Source organism: Poromitra crassiceps (genome assembly GCF_964638095.1).
Source record: "Poromitra crassiceps genome assembly, chromosome: 1".
In the NCBI taxonomy this organism is placed as follows: Eukaryota; Metazoa; Chordata; class Actinopteri; order Beryciformes; family Melamphaidae; genus Poromitra; species Poromitra crassiceps.
Genome location: NC_139623.1, coordinates 48,964,919 through 48,990,914, shown reverse-complemented (window position 1 = coordinate 48,990,914; position 25,996 = coordinate 48,964,919). Strand labels below are relative to the sequence as shown.

Below are 25,996 nucleotides of genomic sequence, written 5' to 3'. Positions count from 1 at the left end.
GCAGCCAGCTGCCTTTTGTGTGGTGCGGAGCGGTGAGTGCAGCCCGTCAGCCTGGAATCTCTGAGGGGCCGGGGTCTGAATATGTGCTTTAATTTGAAATTGCTTATTATTGAAAAGGCCACCAGAACGCCATGATTCTATTTGATGTATTTCCTGATGAAATAGGTTGTTGGGGCAGGACATAAGACAAAGAGGGATCGTCTATTCATAAAAATGTAAACCAATGGGAGAGTACTTGGGGAGAGATTAGAAAAGCAGTTTCATTTGACGGGAGGGGTGGGGGCGGGACTGTTAAAAAATCTGTTGTTTTTTAACACCTACTGGCTCAGCATGAGTTCACCATTAAAGATTTCTGTTTTCCAGGAAGTAAAAGTAATGAGATTTCATTTTATGGAGATTTAGTAATCATTGTTGCCTTTATTCGACAGTTTTACAGTGAAGAGAGAGACAGAGGAAGGGGGAGAGCAGGGATTCAAACCCAGGACGGCTTGGTTACATGGTGCGCACCTCAGAAATGGACGCCCACTGAATTCAGCTTATCAGTATACACACGTTTCCTGGGCACTTCCGGTTTGCTTCCGGACTCGGCCGCGATATGTCTGTCTCTTCCGGAATACAGAGAAGCGTAACGTACTAGCGTAGTAGCCATAGCGACCGCCAAAAAAATGCAAATTTGGGATTATTCTCCGAATCTCCTGTCTAACGAAAGAGTGTCTATCCCATCCCACACCTGTTGACAGTGGACACATGGGAAGATAATATGTGTAAATGGCCGAACGTAACTACAGACAGGATTATAGCGTATTTTGAGGAATCAATGGCGGTGGACGGCAACGCGATGAGCAATCTCAAAAGCTCAGAAGCGTACCAATATCTCCACAGCAACAAAGTAGGTCGGGTATGTTGTAACGCTATGTATTTCATCAAATTACCCACAGTCAGGCTATCTCCCGTTGTGAATGAATATTACGGCTATTATTCCAGTGTTGTCATTAAGAGGCCGATTTCGCAGCCAGAATATTTAATTGGTCGGCACGTCGTTCTCGGTAAGGATGCTTTCATTATTGAAACAGACAACATGCATGCATGCTCCTACTGTAGCCTATCTATCTGCATTTGCAGATACTCATGAACCCATATCTTCTGGACATTGCCTTGATGAAAAAAACAACATAGCGTTAGCCAAAAGTAATAAGTGCGACAGTGTCAGTGCAGACAGCGCACAACTTGAATCTCCAGCAATAGGCTACGCACCTTAATCTCTCCCACTCCACACCTGGCACGTGCGTCAGCTCTCCTGCACTCGTTCTCGGCTCCCATGTGGCTTTATTTGTGGGAAGCATTTTGATTAATCTCCATGTCATACGAGGTCGGGCAACAAGCGCGAGCCATTGATTGATTGATTGATTCGCCCGACGTAGGTAAAAAGGCTTTTTACCTCCGCTAAATTGACAGCCTACGTCGGGGTCCTTTTGCTTTTGACGGCGGCAGGCACGCTTCTGTTTCTTTCCTGCCGTCTTGCTGGCCTCAGCTGAAGTAGGCTACTTGTTGCATGATCTCGATTAAAAAAAGGACTGGCCTAGCAAGGGATGTCTGTTTTGACATTTCGGTTTCCTCCTGTGTGTTTTCTCACAGGGGGGTCCAGCCCTGGCCAGCGGGACTGATGCTCCTTGATGTGCGGCTTTTAAACGGCGCTCTACAGCAGAGGTTCTCAAATGTTTTTTAGCCAAGGACCCCTTACAAGATAGAAAATATACCGGGGACCCCCTCATTCTGATTTGTGATTTTGGGCTAAGCTTAATTGTTTCCACGGTAACGTGCTTGACTTTTAATTTGATAGGTTTGTTATTAGAATGTAATCCATGAACCATTAGATTTAAAGCATAAACTATTTTCGTTGAACTATGAAGATTTTGCAAAAAAATATATATCTATATATTTTTTTTTATTACATTACATTTACATTACGTCATTTAGCAGACGCTTTTGTTTTGTCCAAAGTGACTTGCAATATCACAATTTGTCAACAGTACAGAAAACCACTATGCAACACAATCAATGACAGCCAAGATATTTTGATAGACTAGCACCATGTAGGAAGTAGTTTGAGAAGGAATAAGTAACATGTAGCATTAAAAAAAAAAAAAAAAAAAAAAAAAAAAAAAAAAAAAAAAAAAAAAAAAAAATTAACCTGAAAACTTTTTGCGGACCCCCTGGCAAAGTGCCACGGACCCCTGGGGGTCCGCGGACCCCCATTTGAGAACCACTGATCTACAGTAACGAAAGCGTCTGCTATATTTTTATTTTTCACCAACACTCAACATACAGGGGGCGGAAAAAATATGATGTAATAAGTCTCTATTTAAGTCGTAGCTTATTGGCAACATCACTTAGGCTGTTGTGGACGCAATGTGGACTTAACCGGAAGCCGGGGACATATAAGGCCGCTATGGCGCCGCCCTAGGCCAGCGCGGGGAAACTTGTCTATATAAATGGGAGCTAGGGCTCTGTTTGTTTCTCTGTCTGTCTGTCTGTCTGAGATTTCTCAGTTCAAATTTGAGCTGTTGGAGACTCACATCTGGGGACTTAGGAAAAGCAGATCAGCATAAACGCAATCCACCAACACACTGGTGAGTGTATTGTACTAGCTTTCACTAAACAGAGGAAGTTTTTGTCCTTCTGTCCTTTCTTGCTACTTTCACGTGCCCAGGCACCTTCCGGGTGGGAAGTTGCACCTCTTCATCACCTCACCACATGTGTGTTCTTCTGTCTCGTCTTAGAGCTGTGACCTTGACCTGTTAAATGACGGTCGGCACTCTGCTGGTTGGAGCAGCAACGCGGGCTCAGCAGAAACAGCAGTCTGCTTCCTCTTTCTGCACCCGCCACAGTTTCCTCTGTGGTTCAGTTTGAGCAAGGCTTGTTTGTGACAGACTGCCTCGGGACTGTTCAGATGCAGATTACTTTTCTGAACAGGGTCCACTCCATGATCAACTTGCAGTGTTTTCCCTACAATTGTACAGGCCTGGCGGGCCCGCCAAGCCAACGAGGCCCCTGCCACTGCCAGGCATGATTTTTTTTACTAATACATAAATGACTAATATGAATGAATAATGACATCACAGTCTAATCCTAATGTTAATATTATCCAAATCTGGCTTCAAACGACCACAATTTTGGTAGCCAGTGAGGGACCCCCCTGTGGTCGGTTTAGGTTTTGAAGTCCCTCCAGCCCTGAAAAAAATTCTAGGGGAAACACTCACTTGGTATGACAGGTGAGAGGAAGGCCAATGAGGGGTTAAGAGAGGTATTGGCTGCTTGTTTGTTTTTGAATATACTAGTGCAGTGCCCGTGCGCCCCGCTGCTGCACAGAGCACCGTTCGCTTGTTTATTCAAAATGTATTGATATTGAATGCAAATGAATGAATAATGTTGCGTTTTCAAATCGCACCAAATCCGACACTGCACTTCCTCGGGTCCCCAGCAACACACCCGCCAAGTCCAGATATACGAAGGACAACACACACTCGCAGAGAGTCCTTGCTTTATAGTATGTCAGCTTGCTCGAAGACTGTGGGGGCAAACGTGTGATTGACTCAAGATTTAAAATGCCTTTTGACTAATAAAATGTTTTGTGCTATACATAAAAATACAATGCACTTCATGAAGTGCATTGGGTGGATGTACTGTGGGTTTACACATAATGCTCTTGCACTGTAATACAGTGCGGGAGCATTGTGTGTGGACCTACAGTGTATCTATCCAATGTATTCACTTGTATACACTTTATTATATTATTTCAATATTTTCTTACTTATTTTTGCTATTAAAACATGTTGACTTCTATCTGTGCTTATATAACACAAGTGTGGCCATCCAGCCTCATTCTCTTCATATGCAAACATTGATGCATTCTTGCTGTGTAATATGTGCAGACATATCTTTACAAGTGTACTTTTTAAATTGTACCTTGTCTGTTGGTCGATATTTTCTGATGCGCTGGGTTTCAACATCTGCTGAATATCTGTTCTCATTACGGGGTCAAATTTGATGTGAAATACAATGCTAAGAAGAGTGTTGTTATGATCTGTAGAAGGAAAGAGGACAGGGATCTTGCTTTTCCTGTTTTTCTTTTGTCTGAGCATGCTCTATGTGTCTGTGACAAAACCAAATATCTGGGCCACTTCATCACTGACCATATGGGTGATGATGATGATATGTATAGACAGCGACGTGTGTTATATATTCAGGCTAACATGTTGGTCAGGAAATTCCACTCCTGTTCTGATGATGTTAAGATCACACTCTTTAGGGCTTACTGTACCCCTATCTATACTGCCCCCTTGTGGGTAAAGTTTAAGAAGGCGAGCATGCATAAACTTCAGGTTGCCTATAATGACTGCATGCGCATCTTGCTGAAAAAGCCCAGGTGGAGCAGTGCTAGTGACCTGTTCTGTAAGGCGGGGGTGGCCACTTTCCAGGCGCTCCTGAGAAATCTGAGGTACAGGTTCATCTGTAGATTGAACATGTCTCAGAATGCCATTATTAAGTTGCTCACTGATCCTGGGCTAAGCACTGTGAGATACCAGTCACATGTGGAAATTCTGGTATGATTCTCTTTTATAATGTACTTTTGTTATTGTGCTCTTACGTGCTTTTTGTAATTGTGTATGTATGTGACTTCTATGGACCAAGTGTCTGTCAATAAAGGTTTGATTGATTAGAAAATCTGAAATGTATGAGGGTGCTGCTGTGCCATTAAGTGCTTTGTAAGTAATTAAAAGGACCTCAAAATCAATTCTGATAGGAATGGGGAGCCAGTGTAGTTCTGCTAAAACAGGAGTGATGTGCTCTCTCTTCTTGGTCCTAGTTAAAAGTCTAGCGGCAGAGTTCTGTATGAGTTCCTTTACAGACTTTTTTGGGAGACCAGTAAATAGTGCATTACAGTCAGCGTTTCCGTTGTCCCGTAATTGCAGGACATTGGCCTTTAAAATGGGTAGCAAGCCAAGTCTACTATTTTCTAGTACTCTTATTAGCCTGACTCATTTGTAATAAGTGTGTTTGTACGGCTAAAGTTTTGCATGCTATCCTATCGTCTGAGAACTGTAGCCTGATGCTAATGTAGAGGCTAGTGTTTTCCGCCTGCTTGTTAACGTAGCTAGAGGCTAGTGTTTTCTGCCTGCTTGTTAACGTAGCTAGAGGCTAGTGTTTTCTGCCTCCTTGTTAACGTAGCTAGAGGCTAGTGTTTTCTGCCTCCTTGTTAACGTAGCTAGAGGCTAGTGTTTTCTGCCTGCTTGTTAACGTAGCTAGAGGCTAGTGTTTTCTGCCTGCTTGTTAACGTAGCTAGAGGCTAGTGTTTTCTGCCTGCTTGTTAACGTAGCTAGAGGCTAGTGTTTTCTGCCTCCTTGTTAACGTAGCTAGAGGCTAGTGTTTTCTGCCTCCTTGTTAACGTAGCTAGAGGCTAGTGTTTTCTGCCTGCTTGCTAACGTGGACGCTACATGGATCTATTACGTTATCGGGATGCTAGTGTTTTCCGCCTGGACGAGACGACCAGCTGGACCATCGCCACACCAGTTAGCGCATCGTATGACTGGAAAAGCACGGTTGCACCTCTAGAAATGATAGCTGATATGGATTTTTTTTTTTACATATAATGTATATATATATACATATACACACACACATATATATACATACATATATATATATATATATATATATATATATATATATATATATATATATATATAAATAAATATATATATACACACACACACACACACACTCTGGTAATAGCGTTGTGCGTCGGCCGGCTGTGGCGATGCCGCTGTGTAGTGGCTCGAAGAATATCAGACGACGGTAGCGCTGTGACTAACACAATGCAGCTAAACAGAGGAACACACATGTAGGCTACTGTACTCACATTTTGAAAGTAGGACTCAGCTCACCGTCCGCGGCTAAACTTTCTTCCAGGCTTATAAACTCGTGACAAAAAGCTTCTCATCTTTCCTCATGGTCGATTTTCATCCAACTGCTCTCAGTCCAACGTGTGGATATTATTATTTGCCACAAGATGTGAATTAATTCAGGTGGGCTCAGCATAACGTTTAACATTTATGCTGAGCCCACCCTCTGTCAATGAGAGCTGCGTATCTTAGGGTTGGCACGATGGACGATGGCATCGACCATCGTGATTGGCCGACCCCCCATCGACCTCTGAGCCTTCTACATCGGATCATCGTGATTAATTATCTGTTCGAAATAAATGTGTGCCGTTTTAATAATAAAAAATACCAAGTCCACTTACCGTGACGCGTGGGGGACGCGCCTGCGGGCCGCCTATACGGGCGGACCGCGATAGCACCTCGAGCGGTAAAAGTACGGGAGGTGGCCTTGCCATTCTTGTTAACAATAAATGGTGTAATCCGGCTCATATCAGCATTAAAGAACGCTCGTGCTCACCTGACACGGAGCTCTTAGCTGTGGGATTACGGCCATACTACGTACCTAGGGAATTCTCTCATGTGATTGTTGTGGCGATCTACATCCCACCTTCTGCTAACCCGATATCAGCGTGTGACATTATCCACAACGCCATTGCGGGACTCCAGTCTAAGCATCCGAGTGCATTGATACTGATATCAGGAGATTTTAATCACGTGACTATGACGAAGACACTGCCCAACTTTAAACAGTACGTGAGCTGTAGCACTAGGGGCGATAGAACTATAGACTTGATGTATGCGAACGTGAAGGATGCTGCCTACTCTTCGTCACCCCTCCCCCCGCTTGGCCGCGCCGATCACAACCTAGTCTACCTCAGATCTAGATATACCCCGATGGTAAAAAAGCTGCCTGTAACCTCCAGGACAGAGTGCATTACGGACTACATACATTTTTGTGTGGACGGCAACATACCCACAAAGGAAATTAAATGTTTTCCGAATAACAAACCTTGGGTAACTAAAGACATTAAGGCCATCCTGAACGCCAAGAAAAGTGCATTTAGGTCGGGGGACAGAGACAGGATCAGAGCCATCCAAGGAGAACTGAAAGCGAGCATTAGAGTGGCTAAGGAGTGCTATAGGGCAAAGCTTGAGGCCAAGCTTCAGCAGAACAATATGAGAGAGGTGTGGAGTGGTGTGAGAGCCATCACGGGCTTTAACAAAGCAGGGGGCGGGGGGGTGGAGGGGGGGGTTGATCGGGCCAATGAATTGAATCTGTTCTTCAATAGATTTGATGTGGCTGGCCCGGGCCCCCCCCCCCCCCCCCCCGACTCTCCTGACCGCAGCACTCTAACAGCAGCCCCCGCCATACGGCTCCCCCCCCTCTCTCTCCCTCTGGCTCCGGCTGATGGCCCACCTTCCCCCCCCCTCATACCCCGTCACCCAGAGACGAGGCCACATCCCCCCTCCTCACCCCCCCCCCCCCACCCGAAGGGCTTCAGAGCTGATGATGCCACCCCCCCCCCACCCACGCTGACCATCACAGCGGACCAGGTGAAGAATCAGCTGAGGAGATTACACACGAGAAAAGCAGCTGGCCCGGAATGGCGTCAGCCCCATGGTGCTCAAAGCCTGTGCCCCCCAGCTGTGTGATGTGCTACAGCTGATCTTCAACAAGAGCCTGAGTCTCCAGAAGGTCCCTGTGATGTGGAAAACGTCCTGTATCGTTCCTGTACCGAAAAAGCCTAGACCCAGCGGCTCCAATGACTACAGGCCGGTAGCTTTGACGTCCCACATCATGAAGACCCTCGAGAAACTCGTCCTGGAGCAGCTCAAGCCTATGGTCAAACCATCCCTTGACCCCCTCCAGTTCGCCTACCAGCCCCGACTGGGAGTGGAGGACGCGGTCATCTACCTGACCAACCGCGCCTACGCTCACCTGGACAACCCAGCCAGCACTGTGAGAGTCATGTTCTTTGACTTCTCCAGTGCGTTCAACACCATCAGGCCGGCTCTACTGGGTGAGAAGCTGACGGCGATGCGAGTGGATGCCCCCCTGGTGGCCTGGATTGTGGACTACCTGTCTGGCAGACCACAGTATGTGCGCCTACAGAACTGTGTGTCAGACAGAGTGGTCAGCAATACGGGAGCTCCACAGGGGACAGTCTTCTCTCCCTTCTTCTTCACCATCTACATCACGGACTTCACCTACCAGACTGAGTCTTGCCACCTTCAGAAGTTCTCTGACGACTCAGCGATAGTGGGATGTATCAAAGATGGTGATGAAGATGAGTATCGGGATGTGGTGGCCAACTTTGTCACATGGTGTGAGCAGAACCACCTGCAGCTCAATGTGTCAAAGACAAAGGAGCTGGTGGTGGACCTGAGGAGGGTCAAGGCTTCGGTGACCCCTGTTTCAATCCACGGGGCCAGTGTTGACATAGTGGAGGATTACAAGTACCTTGGAGTGTACATTGACAACAAACTGGACTGGGCTAAGAACTCTGATGCACTCTACAAGAAGGGGCAAAGCCGTCTCTACTTTCTGAGAAGACTGAGGTCCTTCAACGTCTGCCGGACCATGCTGAGGATGTTCTATGAGTCGGTAGTGGCTAGTGCCTTCCTCTATGCTATTGTGTGCTGGGGCAGCAGGCTGAAGGCGGCGGATGCCAACAGACTTAACAAACTGATCCGTAAGGCCAGGGACATTGTGGGGCTGGACCTGGGCTCTCTGACTGCGGTGTCAGAGAAGAGAACGTTATCCAGGCTACGCTCCATCATGAGCAATGACTCGCACCCACTCCATGGCGTGTTAGTCAAACACAGGAGTACATTCAGTGAGAGACTGATTCCACCTAGATGCAACACGGAGAGGCACAAGAAATCATTCCTGCCTGTGGCCATCGGCCTATATAATGCCTCTCTTAAAAGAGCACCTCGGAGACGCTCAGTCTCCCTGAGATTGAGCCAGCCGATAGGCTAACTGGAAAAGTGTCTGGCTGAGCCACGTTTAACGTATAGGGCAAGCCGAATAATAATACAGGTTCAGTGTGCAATAAAGATAGGCTAACTGGAAAATGTGCCTGGCTGAGCCACGTGTAACGTATGGGGCAAGCCGAATAATATAAGTTCAGTGTGCAATAAAGTCAATTGACACGTAAGGTATACTTACTCTACGTATTTGCTTACTTAGACGTACTCCACTATTTTGCTCCTATCGCATTAATACTGGTTAACGTTTATACTGTTTATACTGTTTATTCCATGCTATGTTGTGTTTTATTCTGCTTATTTTACTACTGCACTACTACTGTGTATTTATTTTAGGCTATGTGTGTTTTGTGAACGAGCAACTGTGACTTGTCCCAATTTCCCCCCGGGGATTATTAAAGTCTTTCTGATTCTGATTCTGATTCTGAAACATGCGCACCCAGTTCAGACTCAGAGAAGCCTCCCCTCCCCCTCCTCCGCTCTAGTGCTTCTCTGCACTGGGTGCGCTTGTTTAATGACGCCGGGGCGTCCCCCGCGCATGAGAAGTCAGTTCTTTTGTTGTGATAACATTTAAGACAAAGACGAAACTTCACGTTCTTTCCTGTTTACAACCCAAAGTGAGTACAAGTCTTCAACTGTGAATTTAACTTGCCTGTTTCCAAAGTGAAAGTTGAAGTTGATACAGCACTAGCAATATTGAACGGCGCAAAACAAATAGGCTAACGTTAACGTTACAGTTCCTGACGAACAACATGTGCGTGTGTGTTGAATTTAACTAGCTGGCAGAAAACTGACAGAATTACTGGCGGATATAATGTTAGATTCGCGTGGACTTTTCAACCTAATAAGAGAGAGTTGAGGAGACTGGAGAGAGTTGAGAGAGCACAGCAGCTACTGCTAGCTGTTACACACTGCTTGAGTCGACTGGATCTGTGCAGTAGTAGCCTGCCTGTCGGTCTCATGAAAAGCTCAGCTATCCTGCTTTTAACGTGCATTGCAGCGGCGGATGGCATAAATGACGATGCCATCGTTCAAAACGATGTTTCACTGTAAAACAATCACGATTTGGTGACATTTTGGTGACATTGCACAACCCTAGCGTATCTGTGACTGCTGCTACTTCATAATGTTATAAACAAATTACCCTAGTACTCGGGTACACGTTACCATGTGTGGTGAAGTGCCAGTGTCTTACAGGGATGGGCAGGGGTACTCGTTCATAACGTTACTATGTGGGGTAAGGTGCCAGTGTCTTACAGGGATGGGCAGGAGTACTTGGGTACTCGTTCATAACGTTACTATGTGTGGTGAGGTGCCAGTGTCTTACAGGGATGGGCAGGGGTACTTGTTCATAACGTTACTATGTGTGGTGAGGTGCCAGTGTCTTACAGGGATGGGCAGGAGTACTCGGGTACTCATTCATAACGTTACTATGTGTGGTGAGGTACCAGTGTCTTACAGGGATGGGCAGTGGTACTCGTTCATAACGTTACTATGTGGGGTAAGGTGCCAGTGTCTTACAGGGATTGGCAGGAGTACTTGGGTACTCGTTCATAACGTTACTATGTGTGGTGAGGTGCCAGTGTCTTACAGGGATGGGCAGGGGTACTTGTTCATAACGTTACTATGTGTGGTGAGGTGCCAGTGTCTTACAGGGATGGGCAGGAGTACTCGGGTACTCATTCATAACGTTACTATGTGTGGTGAGGTACCAGTGTCTTACAGGGATGGGCAGTGGTACTCGTTCATAACGTTACTATGTGGGGTAAGGTGCCAGTGTCTTACAGGGATGGGCAGGAGTACTTGGGTACTCGTTCATAACGTTACTATGTGGGGTAAGGTGCCAGTGTCTTACAGGGATGGGCAGGAGTACTCGGGTACTCGTTCATAACGTTACTATGTGTGGTGAGGTGCCAGTGTCTTACAGGGATGGGCAGGGGTACTCGTTCATAACGTTACTATGTGGGGTAAGGTGCCAGCGTCTCACAGGGATGGGCAGGGGTACTCGTTCATAACGTTACTATGTGGGGTAAGGTGCCAGTGTCTTACAGGGATGGGCAGGGGTACTCGGGTATTCGTTCATAACGTTACTATGTGTGGTGAGGTGCCAGTGTCTTAAAGGGATGGGCAGGAGTACTCGAGTACTCGTTCATAATGTTACTATGTGTGGTGAGGTGCCAGTGTCTTACAGGGATGGGCAGGAGTACTCAGGTACTCGTTCATAACGTTACTATGTGTGGTGAGGTGACAGTGTCTTACAGGGATGGGCAGGAGTACTCGGGTACTCATTCATAACGTTACTATTCGAGTAGCGTTTCTACCATTCGAGTACTCACACTTTAACAACGCAGGGGGAAATCCCTGATGCAAATGAGACAGACACACGCTTCTCCATAATGCAGGCCTATGTGTGAACAAATCATTACCCTAGTAATAGATTTTCTTACAGGCCAATAGCCTACAATACAATAGCTTAACGTAGCCAAACTTTGGCTCGCTTGTTTCCCCTCGGACACGGACCACCCATATTATTATGCAAAAAGGACGATATTATTAGTGTTGTTACGATATTAAGTTAATGAGAGTAGTCGTATATTGAAATGACTTCAAATGCCCATCCCGTGTCTTACCTGTGGTCTGTCGCAGGTCTTCACACAGGCTGATGTGGGGGAACTGCAGCATTTGCTTCCATTTCTTGCTCTTTCCTTTTCTGTTTCCACCGCCTCCTGCAAAACAAACCAGTTTGGGTTGAACTAGGACTGCAACTAACCATTATTAACATTATCCATTCATCTGTTGATTATTTTCTAATTTAAATCGATTAGTCGTTTGGTCTAAAATGTCACAAAATGGTGAAAAACATGGATCACTTTTCCCCCAATGCCCAAGATGACATCCTCAAATGTCCACAACCCAAATAATCAGTTTACTGTCGTAGAAGACTAAAGAAACCAGAAAATATTCACATTTTAGAACCTGGAACGAGAGAATTTTAGTACATTTTCCCAACAAATGAGTCTAAAACGATTAATTGATTGATTATAAGCGGAAGTGCGAATTAGCAGTCTATGGTCGGGCGCCATCTCGTGTGAAATAGGCCTATTGCATGCCAACCTCTCCTCCACTCTGAGCCATGAGAGGCTAGCATGCATTCTGTCTGAGCAGTAATCAAGGTGAGACAAGACCAGTGCCTGTGTCACTAGCACTCTAGAGGCAAGGGTAAGAAAAGAGGAACATGTTCTAATGCATGATAGTCCACTACCCATTTTCTTAACAATATTTTCAATAATGTTTCTCCCATGGTAGCTGCCCATCGAGTGTGACACCAAGCAATTTTGCGTTTTGAACCTGTTCAATATCCGTACCTTTGAGTGATAGGCATAGCTGATTATCATTATTAGTGGTATGTTTTGCCCTGAATACCATACTTTTAGTTTTTGCCACATTCAAAACAAGTCTATTCTCACATATTCAATCAAGTAGTAGTTGCAGTTCTGACTGAAGGGTATTTCTTAACTCATTGATGTTATTAGATGCAAAATATATTATTGTATTATTTGTGAATAGAGTAGCACTGCAGTTATCCAAAACATAAGGCATGTAATTGGTAAATATTGCATAGAGGAGTGGCCTTGGGGCACGCCACACTGTAAGCATGTAGGGGAGGAAAAACAACCCTTGAAAAACACAGACTGCATCCTATTGGATAAGTAACTATTCATCCAATTGATTGCTGTTGGACTAAACCTATATGCAGTAAGTTTCGTTAATAATAACTAGTTAGGGCAGCTAAGTGTAGGTGGAGCCTGGGAAATGAGGGTTGACTTGAATGAACAGCTAGTCATCCCAGCATATATAGTTAGCACCCGGCTACGTCCGGACTTGTTACTGTGGTCTGAGCCTGAGGTAGAGAAGATAGTTTATTTTATCGAACTCACAGTCCCGTGGGAAGATCGAGTTGAGGAGGCTTATGAGCGCAAGAAAGCTAGGTATGGTGAAATGGCAGCAGAGGCAGAGCAGCGAGGTTGGAGGGCTCGAGTGCGGCCTGTAGAGGTGGGCTGCCGTGGTTTTGTGGCAAAGTCCGTTATTGCCCTACTAACTGAGTTGGGCATTCGGGGACGGAGCCTGAAGCTTGCGGTTAGCAACATGTCTCAGGCAGCAGAACGAGCAAGTGAATGGCTGTGGCTAAGGAGGAAACATGCTAGCTGGGGAGCTCGCTAAGGTAAGATTGATTGATTGCTTTTGTTGTTGGTCATGATTGACGGTCCGCATCAACAGGGCTGAATCATTGACAGTGGTACTGGTGGTGTAGTTAACTCATTCACCGCCAGTTTAGGACTGCCAATATTTAGCACAGGCCAAAGATTTTCATAATTGTTGGTCATCTTTCAAGACCCACAGTAAATTATCTATTAGCACCAGAGTGATTTGCAATACCTCAAAATGAAGATGTACGTCTCTGGGTTCACCAGGAAAAAAAAGTGAGCTTTTAGCATGTTCTGTACTCTGCTTATAGCCATTTATATACACCCTGTTTTCCCCCAAAATGTCTCTCTGAGAAAAGAAATTGCAGAAAATGGCATTTATGTATTTATGCACACAATCTCATGCAGAACTCGCTCTCAATTCTTTTATTTTGAACTGTATTGACATCAGACATGTAAATATTATTCGTTAGGACACAAATGACAAAAAAAAATATATATATATATATATATACACATGAAGTGCTTTTTTTTTACATTCAACAATACAGTTTACTCGGTGTGAGTGAGTGAGTGTGCAGACAGACAGACAGACAGACAGACAGACAGACAGACAGACACACCGACAGACAGACAGACAGACAGACAGACAGACAGACACACACACACACACACACACACACACACACACACACACACACACACACACACGATCCCCCTTTTAGATTTCTAACCCCACATAGGATAAGCAATAACCACGCCCTGTGGCGCTGGGATTGGCCAGGAGCAACACTGGGGGGCACGCAGCCCAGCGATTACATGAACCAACTGAATAGCTCTTGAGAAAGGACAGCGGGCTGCTCTGACTCCCGCTTCTGCCTTGTGCCTTGCTGTTGTGTGTTTATTTTGCACCCGTCCTCGTCCATGTCTCCTGTCATATCCCCTGCTATCTGATCGTTCCCGTTTTCCCCTCGGCTATTCAACACGTCCTCACCGCCCTCGCAAACTGATCGATCATTTCCTCATTCCTCCGATGATCAAACACATCTCTTGATTACTTTCTCCCGGCTGGCACAGAGGAAGGCGACTCCAGCTCGTGCAGCGCGCCGAGGCGCGTTTCAATGGCGTTTCTCCTGTCTGCACAAGGAAGCGTTACCAGTTTTCTGCTTTTCCTCCTGCTCAATTTCAAAACAACAGCTGCGGTATGTGTTTGTTCACGTGTTGTCTTAGATGATAGGGACCTGATACCATGTGACAGGCTGGGGAAGTGTTTAAACTACGCCCTGCAGTAATAAAAACAAAAACACGTCAAACACGTCATTGGCGGGGAGGGCTATTTCTGATAACACGTCAAAGACGTCATTGGCGGTGAATGAGTTAAGAATGTCATACTGAACCGACCTGGATAGCTAGGCTTAGATGGTGAGGTAATATGCAGTTGTGCGGTGGTAGCATGGAGGGGGGTGTTTCCAGGATGCTGGATTACACCGTTGAGCCTTCTTGAGGTGTCGTGAGCCTAACTTAATGAAACATCGGTGAAGGAAGATGCCCACTTGAAAACCCCAATGACATGCTTCATACTGCTGTTGGCTAGGGTAGGTAACTGGTGATTTGTGTCTTGTTTATTAGTTTGTTAGCCTGTTAGCTTGTTTTATTCTGGATTGGGCTTCTAAATGTGTTTTTCCTCAGATTTTGGCACAAGGGATAGGAACATCTTGTCCTGTGTATTAATTAATACTAAAGCTAGCTTAGGCTAGTTATTAGTGCAGCTTTTTTGAGCTCTTCTCTTTTACGCATAGATTCCCTAAGTTCTTTGTCGATCAATGATGCTTTATTTGATCTTACTGCTAATTATCTTATCGGGACCTGTTGGTCAGCCACAGACATAAATAGTTGAGTAAATAACTTGAGGGCTTCTTCCACCTCATTTAATGCCAACACTTGGTTCCATTCAACATTTTCTATATCTCTAACAAAATAATTTCACAAAACATTCTATATGACCTCTTATACAGTACTTTAGGCCCAGCTTTAACAGTGCTGGTTTTTCTTACTAAAGCCACAAAATTATGATCTGCGGAGGTTCGAAGCTGGGAACTGTTACAGAAGGTTTGCAGTAAAATGAAACTATGAAAAAATGTAGAGGATTAGTAGAGCCAACTCTTATAGGGCCTGAACGTGACATCACATTGCGTTATAACATCATCAGTGAGATATGACATCACTAGTAGTGCCCTGGCCACCAAGCAGAGCCTTCTAGAACCGTATAACTTCCTTGATGATTTATGCCATCACCGTGAAGTGACATAGTCATGTAGTGATGTAATCACAAAGTCATCAATTTGCATCATGACGGAGGGAACTTCCGAAATAAGACATCATCACTTTCGACATCATAGTGGGGGTTATGACATCATCTAACACCTCCTTTCCTTGCTCTACAGCAGAACGTCTGTAAAAGGAGATGATTTGTATCTACACTTGAACACGGCTAATTTGATTGAAATAACATTATTTTACGTACGCTACATGGAACTCAATCGTTAATTGAGCTTCTACAGATAAGCAAATTCAATATCGTATTGCAGGTTCCGTGTGTTCATTCAGTGATATAGATTTAGAATATGAGATATTTAGACATACAGGTGATATGATACACCCCACACACACACACACACACACACACACACACACACACACACACACACGTCATAAAGAGTTTTTTTGCACTGTATAATATATGAGATCCTTTTGTCCCTGGTGTTTAAGCAGTGTGAAAATCAAGCCTTGTCAGTGATTGGAATAGGGCTGCAACGAACAATTATTTTCATTGTCGATTATTTTGTTGATTAATCGATTACTTGTTTGGTCTATAAAATGTCAGAAAATGTTGAAAAATATCATTCCGTGTTTCTAAAAGCCGAAGATGACTTCCTCATGTCTGGTTTTGTCCACAACCCAAAGATATTCAGTTTACTGTCATACAGGAGTAAAGAAACCAGAAAATATCCACATTTTAGAAGCTTGAATCAGAGAACTTTCTGACGATCGACTAATCGATTAATCGATTCATTGTTCTCTAGATAGGAATGAAGTACAGTTTCTCATCGATTAATTGTTCTCTAGATAGGAATGAAGTACAGTTTGCAAGGTGGACGTTTGTACACCCTCAGTATGCACGGTGTGTCTGTAAGTTCCAGGTTGCTCAGGTGTTTCCCAGCATAATGACGACAAAACATTCTCTCCTCTGCCTTACGTTTTCATTGCAGGTTTCAATTGCTTTTATTGGTGTTCTTGTGGCTGACGGTGTTGTTGTTATGCTGTTTGCTGTCCCAACGTCTATGTGTGTGTGTGTGTCTTTTTTTCCCCAGCATTACTGTTTTCTGTTGCTTTCTGCAAACTGCTGACGGGCCAAGCAAGAAGACCAACTAACTCCACTCAAACTGCTGACAGGCCAAGCAAGAAGACCAACTAACTCCACTCAAACTGCTGACAGGCCAAGCAAGAAGACCAACTAACTCAACTCAAACTGCTGACAGGCCAAGCAAGAAGACCAACTAACTCCACTCAAACTGCTGACGGGCCAAGCAAGAAGACCAACTAACTCCACTCAAACTGCTGACAGGCCAAGCAAGGAGACCAACTAACTCCACTCAAACTGCTGACAGGCCAAGCAAGGAGACCAACTAACTCCACTCAAACTGCTGACAGGCCAAGCAAGGAGACCAACTAACTCCACTCAAACTGCTGACAGGCCAAGCAAGAAGACCAACTAACTAGCTCCGGCCCAGCTGACACATCCTGCCTGCTGGCCCCAAGACGTAAAGACAATAATCACAGCATGTTGTTTTGGGGGACAAGGGACATAAATAATGAGAAAGCCCTGGCTCTTACCGGACCTACAGTGGGAATAAGGCTATTGGTTCTTTGTGTGTAAACTACCAGCCAGGTTGCCTGTCCTGTCCTCCTGAGACAGTGCTGGACTTCTACCTCACAGATTGGCACAAGTCGCTCAAGTTACAGCTACACTGCTGGAGGGAGGTCAAAAGGAAGTCTAGCATGTTAGCGTTAGCATCCAGACGTTCGGTGTGAGGAGACAAAGCGAATAAATAACCTCCTAATTTAAATTTAAAACCTTGACTCTTTATTTAAGCTCAAACTGCACAGTTCTTCTTTTTTTGAGGAAAGCCTTAAAGGAAAGGGCCATATCTTACAAAGGCAAGGGCAAGGGTAAGGGCAAGCGTTATCTTTGCTAGTTTCTAGTAGGGATTAATCGATTAATCGATCATTAAGAATTTGATCAATGAATCAAACTATGTTAACCTATTAATCGACAATGTAGGCTATGTGCTATTTTATCATTTTTCTTTTCTGAAATGATTTAACACCACAAGGGCCAAATGTAACTTTCACTGCTTATACAGAGGAAGAAGAAAGCCAAGCTAGCAGACAGAAAGTCCAGGGTGGGAGAATTACACCCAAAAAGACAACATAATCATTGGAAACATTGTAATACAATGTTGACAGTTTTTAACAGTTAGTAGACAGACAAGCCCATCTTTTATTGTCACACGAACACACCCAACACATGCATGCGGCCACAAACACACACTCATGCTGATGGTGGCCGGTGAAATTTGTCCTCTGCATTTAACCCATCCAGGCTTGTCCTTTCCTCCGGGGGGCAGGCCAGGAGCAGTGGTCGCTTTTTCTTTCCAGCGCCCGGGGACCAACTTCGTATGTTGTCGTCACTGGTCGGATGACGATGACGATCTTCTGCATGTTTTTAGTGGGGGGGTTATGTACGGAGGAACCCCCTGAGGAGCACGGGGAGAACATGCAAACTCCACACAGAAAGGCCCTTTCGACGAGATAACCCACCTGGGCAGTAGGCACTGAAGATATGGGGGGGGGGGGGACACACAACCCCAACGCCCACAGCGTCCCAGGCGAGAATCGAACTCAGGACCTTCTAGCTGTGAGGCGACAGCGCTACCGACTGCGCCACCGTACCCCTTGAAATATCTCATGTCCACAAGCACAATGACAGCTAATGCAGGACGTTTAGTTGGTTGATCAACTTGTTGGGTAGACCTAAAGACAGGTGTAAAACCCTGCATTTTGTATTTTTTATTTTGTATGTCAAAAGCAGTATTTAATAATCAATTAATTGATCGTTAACCTGACCAATTAACCGATTAAGGAAATTGATAAAAATTGGTATCCCTAGTTTATAGCACTCAAAAAATTTATTTTGACTTTTACTTTGATAACGCTTGCCGTTGGCGTAAGATATGGCCCAAAGAGTTTAAATTAGAAAGAGAGTCCAGAACACACAAGTTGAGTAAATGTTGTTAGGACGAAACACTCGAACAATGAGCTGCTGCCTGCATCGTTCTGTCAAATCCAGACCTAAATACCTTTTTGAGTTGTTTAAATAGGAATTTCTACTGTGCCATATCATATATATCAAATTCAGGGATGCATGTCCATGGATAGTGAAAAAGGTGACAGATACCAGGGCAGCCAGACACACTTAACACATTCACTGCCAGCCTTTTTTTTTTTTACTGTAGGTAGGTTCTGCCAGAGGGTTTTTTTGAGGATTCTGGCTCATTTTACAAGAGCCGAGGATTATTTTCTGCTTGGACTTTGTGAACACAAAGTTCACAAAAGTACTAATAGAATGTGTGCTTTCTCTGTCTAAAAGAGTTAGTTTGTAGAGTTAGTAGTTATGTAGATATTAGCCGTTGAGTGCAGCATGGTTTCAGCGTCTGAGAGTGAAAGCTGAGATAATCGCAGTTTTGTGAAATTCAATCAAACAGGCAGAACAGTCACTTTAACCATTTATTTTTGGCATCAGTGAGAGATCAGACATCTAAACAATATAGTTCTGAACGCCCTCTCCTTCAAACTCCTCCCTCCGTGGGCGTGTCTGGTGGCTTTCAGCCTGCGTTTGTCACAAGCGAGTGTTCTGCTGCTGCTGCTGCTGCTGCGAGTTTGAGCAGCCTCCCTCCCTGGCAGCGAGTGTGGATAGGGCTCACTTGTTTCTTGGGTTTGAGAGCTTTGATGAAGCTTTGTGCGATTCTAGGCTTTATGCTGCGTGTTTCAAAGTGTGTTTTCCACCCAGTCTATTTTTGGAATCCCCCACCGCCAGCTCCCAGCGCGATAATGCGCAAAAGTGAAAGCGTTTTCGCCAATCCATTTTACAGTAGAGAATGGTTTCCTCGCGCGTTACCCTACAGTTTTGGCTCTGCTTTTCCTAGTGTGGAGAGCACTGTCGCCACTTAGTGGGTCCGTGGAATGGGTTGTACACGTTCGCTGACTCCAATATTTTTATAGGAGACGTGGGGAGCGTTGATCCACGTCCCACCGTCAAAAAAAAAAAAAAAAAATTTAAGCCGAGATAACTCGTCATTGGCAGTGAACCGTTGGATTCTGTAAGCCGAGATATCTCGTCAATGGCAGTGAACGTGTTAAGTGCCCTATTTTGGGATGAAAAGGATGACTGTCACCTAAAGCTGGCCAGTTCGCATCCCTGTAAATTGTGAACATTTTGCACTGGACTTGGCTGCCTGAGAGCCTATATGAGGTCTCTGGAGGTGATAGTCTCCAGTTCAGCAAAATATGGGGATGTCTGGTCAATGTTTAGAGGGGGTGGAGCTTGTTAACTCTGCCAGAAACACACAGCCAGGTGAGCGACACTATTCAAATTCTCACTGACAATACAGTGTTTGGGTGAGAAGGCAGCAACAGTACTGAGGCATGTGCTGCTGCGTATAAGCTGTGAGGAGAAACAACCCCACGCTGTTACCATTTGCTATTCAAATGTCGGGTATTGACTTATGAATTAAAGTGCGTTATCGCTGCAGGAACGGACGCAACGCAAACAACACGAGGAGCAGCGTTGTTGATGTCCGCTGACAGATGGCAATATCAGCTGGAGGATAACTGACGGCAGCTGATCGATGGTCTGACACAGACCAGCCATACATCACGGGCCCTATTCTCCCACAGGCCATCGGCGCTATTACGGGCCTTAACCGCAAAAAAACGTGCCTTGCGCCTGTTTCGGGAAAATAGCAATAGGCTTTAGGCTGCCAAATGCGCTTTAGGCCGAATGGGCGTGGCGGAGTCCCTGAATGCGCCAAAGTGGGCGTGTCGGCGCTAAATACCGGCGTACTGCTATCTTCCAGCCATCTTCCGACCTGGCCTACTTTTAGCGCTTTGCGCTTTTGAAAAGCAGGCCTAAAGCAGGATTCTGTGCACCGGGGACAGGAAAGTGAATGGAGAATACAATATATAGAAAAAAATACTTTAGAATACAATAGAATATAAGATTGCAACCCTTCTCAGGCTTTGGGTGAAGCTGTAATGCAGTTTCATAAATTTAGTTTAGGCTATCATAATAATCCCCATTTATGTGTAATATAGCTCTACGTTTTATTACCCCCCCCCCCCCCCCCCGAAATTAGCTAGGCTACTAATATTACTAATATTCCTAATTAATATGTATTATTATTTCATTCAGATAATTGACATTATAGGCATGTATATCGTTTAATGTGAGAGAAAGGGAGAGAGAAAGAAAGAGAGAAAGAGAGAAACTGGATAAACTGTTGTGTAGCGCTTCTTCAAACCCCACTCTTCATTACAGCTATTCATTACAGAATTGTCTTTTGTATTTATTTTTTCTGTGTGCAAAGCATAGTAGTTAGAATTATTTCCAAATGTTTCCCCCGTCTGTGGCAGCGGCGCTGTCCGAGGTGCTGAACAAGCCGCAGCGCATATCGGCCCTCCCGGCGGGAGTAATTCCCCTCCCCAAACAGTGCGCGATGGTACATTTGAACCTGGATGGATAGATGAATAAACGACTTAAGTAAAGAGTTGTTTTGTAGCTATTCAAAATGAATGGTGGACAGATATATCACCTGAGTCGCCAGCACCATCTTCTCCTCTGCTGTGAATTTAGTGGAGCGGTTTTGGTCTGCCATATTGACCACACTGCGCCAGCTGCTGCCAATCTGGCTATTAAAGCCACTCTGATTGATTACTGAAGATTTTATTGAGAATTAACATATTTGTCAGTGCCTGTGGGCAGGGGGTGGGGGGGGGAGGCATATATAGGCCAAATAAAATACAATTACTCAATAATAAAATCCTGTAAATAAAATAGAATAAAGTAATCAGATCCAGTAAAAGTGATAGGTGTCATTCAGAGGATGTTGCATCGTGCAGTGGGGGAGAAGAGATAAAACGATATCATTCTGCCCAAACTTTCATCTAATCTCATGACATCCAGCCATAGGCTATATAATTTTCTATCCGATGCATTTAGAACATTATTTTCACTTTGATCTTGCTATAGTGTAGCGTATTTACATGCTTGCAGTATTGAAACTGCAGTTAGATTGGTTTGAGAAGCATAATAATATGGAATAATAGCCTATATATGGAGATAGACAGACCGGATGAAGGGAGGGGGGGGCGGCGGAGCCCTTGGCTTTGTCTGGTTTTACCGGATTTGTCCAGGAATTGGAGCTTAAAAGGCAAGCGTGTGTCTCTTCCCTGCAATTCTCCAATGAGCGGACAATGCATAATTTTACGCTTAAAAGGCGTGGTTATAATGGTTGAGGCTGAGTTTAGCGCCGATACCAAGATATCAAGTGCGCCTTTCCACGCCCACTGCTTTGCGCTGCGGCTGGCGCTCGGCCTAGAAACTGCGCCGCTGCAACGATAGAGCCCCACATGTCCATTGTGCTTCAGTGGGTATATGCAAAGCAAGAGCAACACTATGGAAATCGAGCGGTGCAGGGACCAGGGTCCCTATCGTTGCATCGGCGCTGTTTCTAGGCCGAACGCCTGGCGCAGCTCAAATCAGTGGGCGTGGACCAGCGCACTTGATATCGTCGTGCTGGCGCTAGACGCAGCCTCAACCATTACAACCACGCCTTTTAAGCGTAAAATTATGCACCGTCATGCTCATTGGATAACTGCAATAAACGAATCGCACGCTTGCCTTTTTAGCTCCAATTCCAGTGATCCCGCAAAACCAGACGAAAGCCAAACGCTCTGCCCCCCCCCCTCCCTTCATCCAGTCTGTCTGTCTGACTGCATTATAGGCTATTATTCCATATTATTATGCTTCTCAAACCAATCTAACTGCAGTTTCAATACTGCAAGCATGTAAATACGCTACACTATAGCAAGATCAAAGTGAAAATAATGTACTAAACGCATCAGCTAGAAAAATATAGCCTATTAGATTGGTGAAAGTTTGTCCAGAAAGATATCGTTTTCTCTCCCCTGCTGCAGGTAGAATGATCGATGCACATAAATATACCCTACATTATGTAAAGTCATTGCATAAATGTGTTTTTATTGTAAAACTAAATGTCAAGTAGGGCCAAGTTATTGGAGCGGACATCACAGTATAGCACATCACAGAAGCGCGTTCCGCTGTCACTTATCTAAATCACGTTAAACCCACAAGGGGTATATATAGGCTCAAGAGGACATATATGTTTCACATAGGGTGGTGTTTCATTTCGATGTTTTATTTGGTCCAATATTGAAATGTTCGACAATTGCAGGTTGTCTTACCATTACACATTATTTTAGATCTACCTTTTATATCTATTTCGGCTCATTTGGTTGCTATTTAGTAGCGAAATGGAGGACCCAATTGCATGCTGGGAGTGGACATTCACAGGCAGTAAACTTACAACTGCTATTTCCTATGGGAAGCTGGGTGCTGCTATGTGTTGTGTCTGTTTGAGCGAGGGAGTCAGAGAGAGAGAGAGAAGGGTGACTCAGAGGCAGAAGAGCACTGGCGCACTGAATAGGCCTGGTTTCAGAGAGAGACAGAGAAGGGTGACAGGGGAGAGGCACAAGTGCACTGGCGCACTGAATAGGCCTGGTTTTCAAAGGCGCAAAGCGCTAAATGTAGGCCAGGTGCGAAGATAGCACTACGCCGGTAGTTAGCGCCGACACGCCCACTTTGGCCCATTCTGGGACTGCGCCACGCCCATTCGGCCTAAAGCGCATTTGGCAGCCTAAAGCCATATTGATATCGTCCCAAAACAGGCGCAAGGCACGTTTTTTTGCGTTTAAGGCCCGTTTTAGCGCCGAAGGCTTGTGGGAGAATAGGGCCCCATGTGTTCGTTCTTGTAGGCCAAGCTGGAGGTTGGCATCACCCCGGGTTCCCTCGTCTCAAATTCAACAGGTTTTTTGTTTCAATGCCTGAAATTAGGGCTGGGCGATAAATCGATCTCAATATACAGTATATCGGCGATAGACTATTCATCAATACAATAAGAAAATAGTTTGAAATGTCCCTTGATAATGGAGTGTGATACGAGTGACACACAAACAGCCAATCAAACAGACACAGTTCCCACCCCAACATATTTATTACACAGCTGCAACACTCAATTTGTGTGTTTAATTGTGTTAACATTAAAATTATTACCTGTGTGCCTTGATAAATAAGCTGGTCAAAATAAAGCGGTTAAATTCAACCTTTTTTCTCATGGTCTTTATTAAAAATAGCTCATTAAAAATGATCTATAATTATCTATATTGACTGATATGAAGTATTTTATATCGATACCGTTTTTGGCTATATCGCTGAAATAAGTTCTGTGCTTAACAAAAAAGTTATCTTTTATTGTCCCCATGGGGGAATTCTTCCTCTGCATTTGACCCATCCTAAGAACCTTCCTAGAATATTTGAAATAATTGATAGTTTAATTGATGAAGTTGGAGGCAAAATTGCAGTCTGCTTCATCAATATTAGCTGAACAGGGACCAAGATGGAAATAAGTGTGAAAATAAGTGTTGACACTTTTGCATGTCATCCCTTGGATTTTGTTATTCTTTATCCAAAATAAAATCAATCAATCAATCAACAGTAATGCTGCAATACTGTTATTACCCCATAGCCCAAGATGACATCATCACGTCTTCTTTTCTCCTGACCAACAGTCCGCAACGTGTGTATATATATATATATATATATATATATATATATATGTATATGTATATGTATATGTATATATATGTATATGTATATATATACATACCGGTATATATATATATATATATATATATATATATATATATATACTAGGCATCTCGCGCGCTCGATTCATAGGCTCACCCGTCCTGCAGCTCAGCTGCTGTGTGGCCTTGCCTGCCCTATTGGCACGCGCACAATGTCTCCCTCTCTCTCTCCCTCAGTCTCTCTCCCACTCTCTCTCCCTCAGTCTCTCCCCCCTATCTCCCTCAGTCTCTCTCATGAGCCTCCTCATTCTCACTCGTGAGTCTCAGACTGATGTGATGACATCACTGATGACATCATCACTGATGACGTCATCAGTGTGTGTCTGTCTTTTGTGTGTACATGTGTGTGCCTGTCTGCCTCTTGTGTGTGAGTTTCTGTGTGTGTGTGTGTGTGTGTGTGTGTGTGTGTGTGTGTGTGTGTGTGTGTATGTGCATCACTGATGTCACAATGCCTCTGCCATCACTGATGTCACAATTTATGACATCAATATGTTTTTCTGTGCCTTTTTGAGAGGGAAACAAATACATCTTCATTATAAACAAATAACTGAGCTGTTGTAAAGTCTTTTGAGCCCTTCATCACATCTTTGAATGAGCACAAATTCAATCATACTGTCATGTAATTATGAAACAAACAAACAACAAATGATGTGACCCAACTGATGGCTAAATACAAAGAAGGCACAGCAATCCAAAGCAAGGCAGCGTTTATGTATCGTCTGTCTCACAAATAGAATGAGACAGGAGATAAAAAAGTGCAGACTGCAGGCTCCGTTTGCATTTAATTACAGCCTTGTGACGACAGGAACAAACGGATGGCTCGTCTGGGGCTGAACGATACTGACAACAAATCAAGAATCCAAATCAAATCAAACCAAAATCAAGAAAAGTTATTTTGTTACCAAGAAATACTGCGTTTGAGTCTGATGAAAGAATTTCACCAATATTACACTTGATTACCTGCAGCTTGAAAAAACCTTGCTCCTTTAGAAATCCAGTTTATGATTATTTTATTCTAAATTGTGGTTTTTATATTTTTATGTTGTACTCCATTGATTTTATCCATTGTAAATATTCTCGTATTTCAGTTACATAAACTGCCAAGCCAAGAGAATATTCAATAAAGAAAACTTGAAACTTGAATCGATCGATCGATCGATCTCTCTCTCTCATTTGGAAATTGCAGAAGTTCATCTTGCGACTTCCGCGTCTTTCCATCCCAGAAAGAGACTCTATAAACAACAAGAGAGCAGAGCACTCGCCACTTTGGTCTCATCTGCTGTTATAGGTAAAATGTGAGGCATCACTATTAAATTTAGACTGTTTCATAACAACCAAGATTTTTGCTGTAATCAATCCCAAAAAATGTAAGCAGAATATCAGCAATTCTGTTATTACAAAACCAGTCAGTTTCTTATCTGAGCTATTCTCCCTACCTTTCCTTCCACCTGTCCTCTGCCATCTGTTCTGTCTGGCTGACTGACAATAGGTAGTCTCAACGCCAGACCCATGAGAGTTCTTACGCTGATACACTACATTACTAGGGCTGGGTATTGGTTCAAATTTCAAGAATAGAATCGATTCGATTCCGATTCACAAGTTTCCGAATCGATTAATCCCGATTTGATTTGATTCGATTCGATTGCTGATTCAATTAATTTCAAAATCGATTTGGTTAGTGATACTAAAACATGTTTTTTGAGCTGTAACCTGAATTACATGACTGTCCAGTTATGTAACACATCAATACTGCTATTAATATTGACATTCAGAGAGTTCCCCAAGCCCCGGTAG

General features: G+C 44.2%; 1 protein-coding gene across 2 annotated transcripts in view; it reads right to left on the bottom strand.

Annotated features, from left to right (window-relative positions):
- Positions 1 to 25,996, bottom strand: part of grk6 (G protein-coupled receptor kinase 6) — a 162,227-nt gene that overhangs the window by 116,492 nt on the left and 19,739 nt on the right. For both annotated transcript variants that reach the window (XR_014552984.1, XM_083642483.1), the window contains exon 2: positions 11,564 to 11,659. Coding sequence is in view for 1 of the 2 variants with exons in the window: in XM_083642483.1 (XP_083498609.1) it covers positions 11,564 to 11,659 (96 nt within the window). In the remaining variant the exon portion in view is untranslated. The remainder of the gene's footprint in view (positions 1 to 11,563; positions 11,660 to 25,996) is intronic.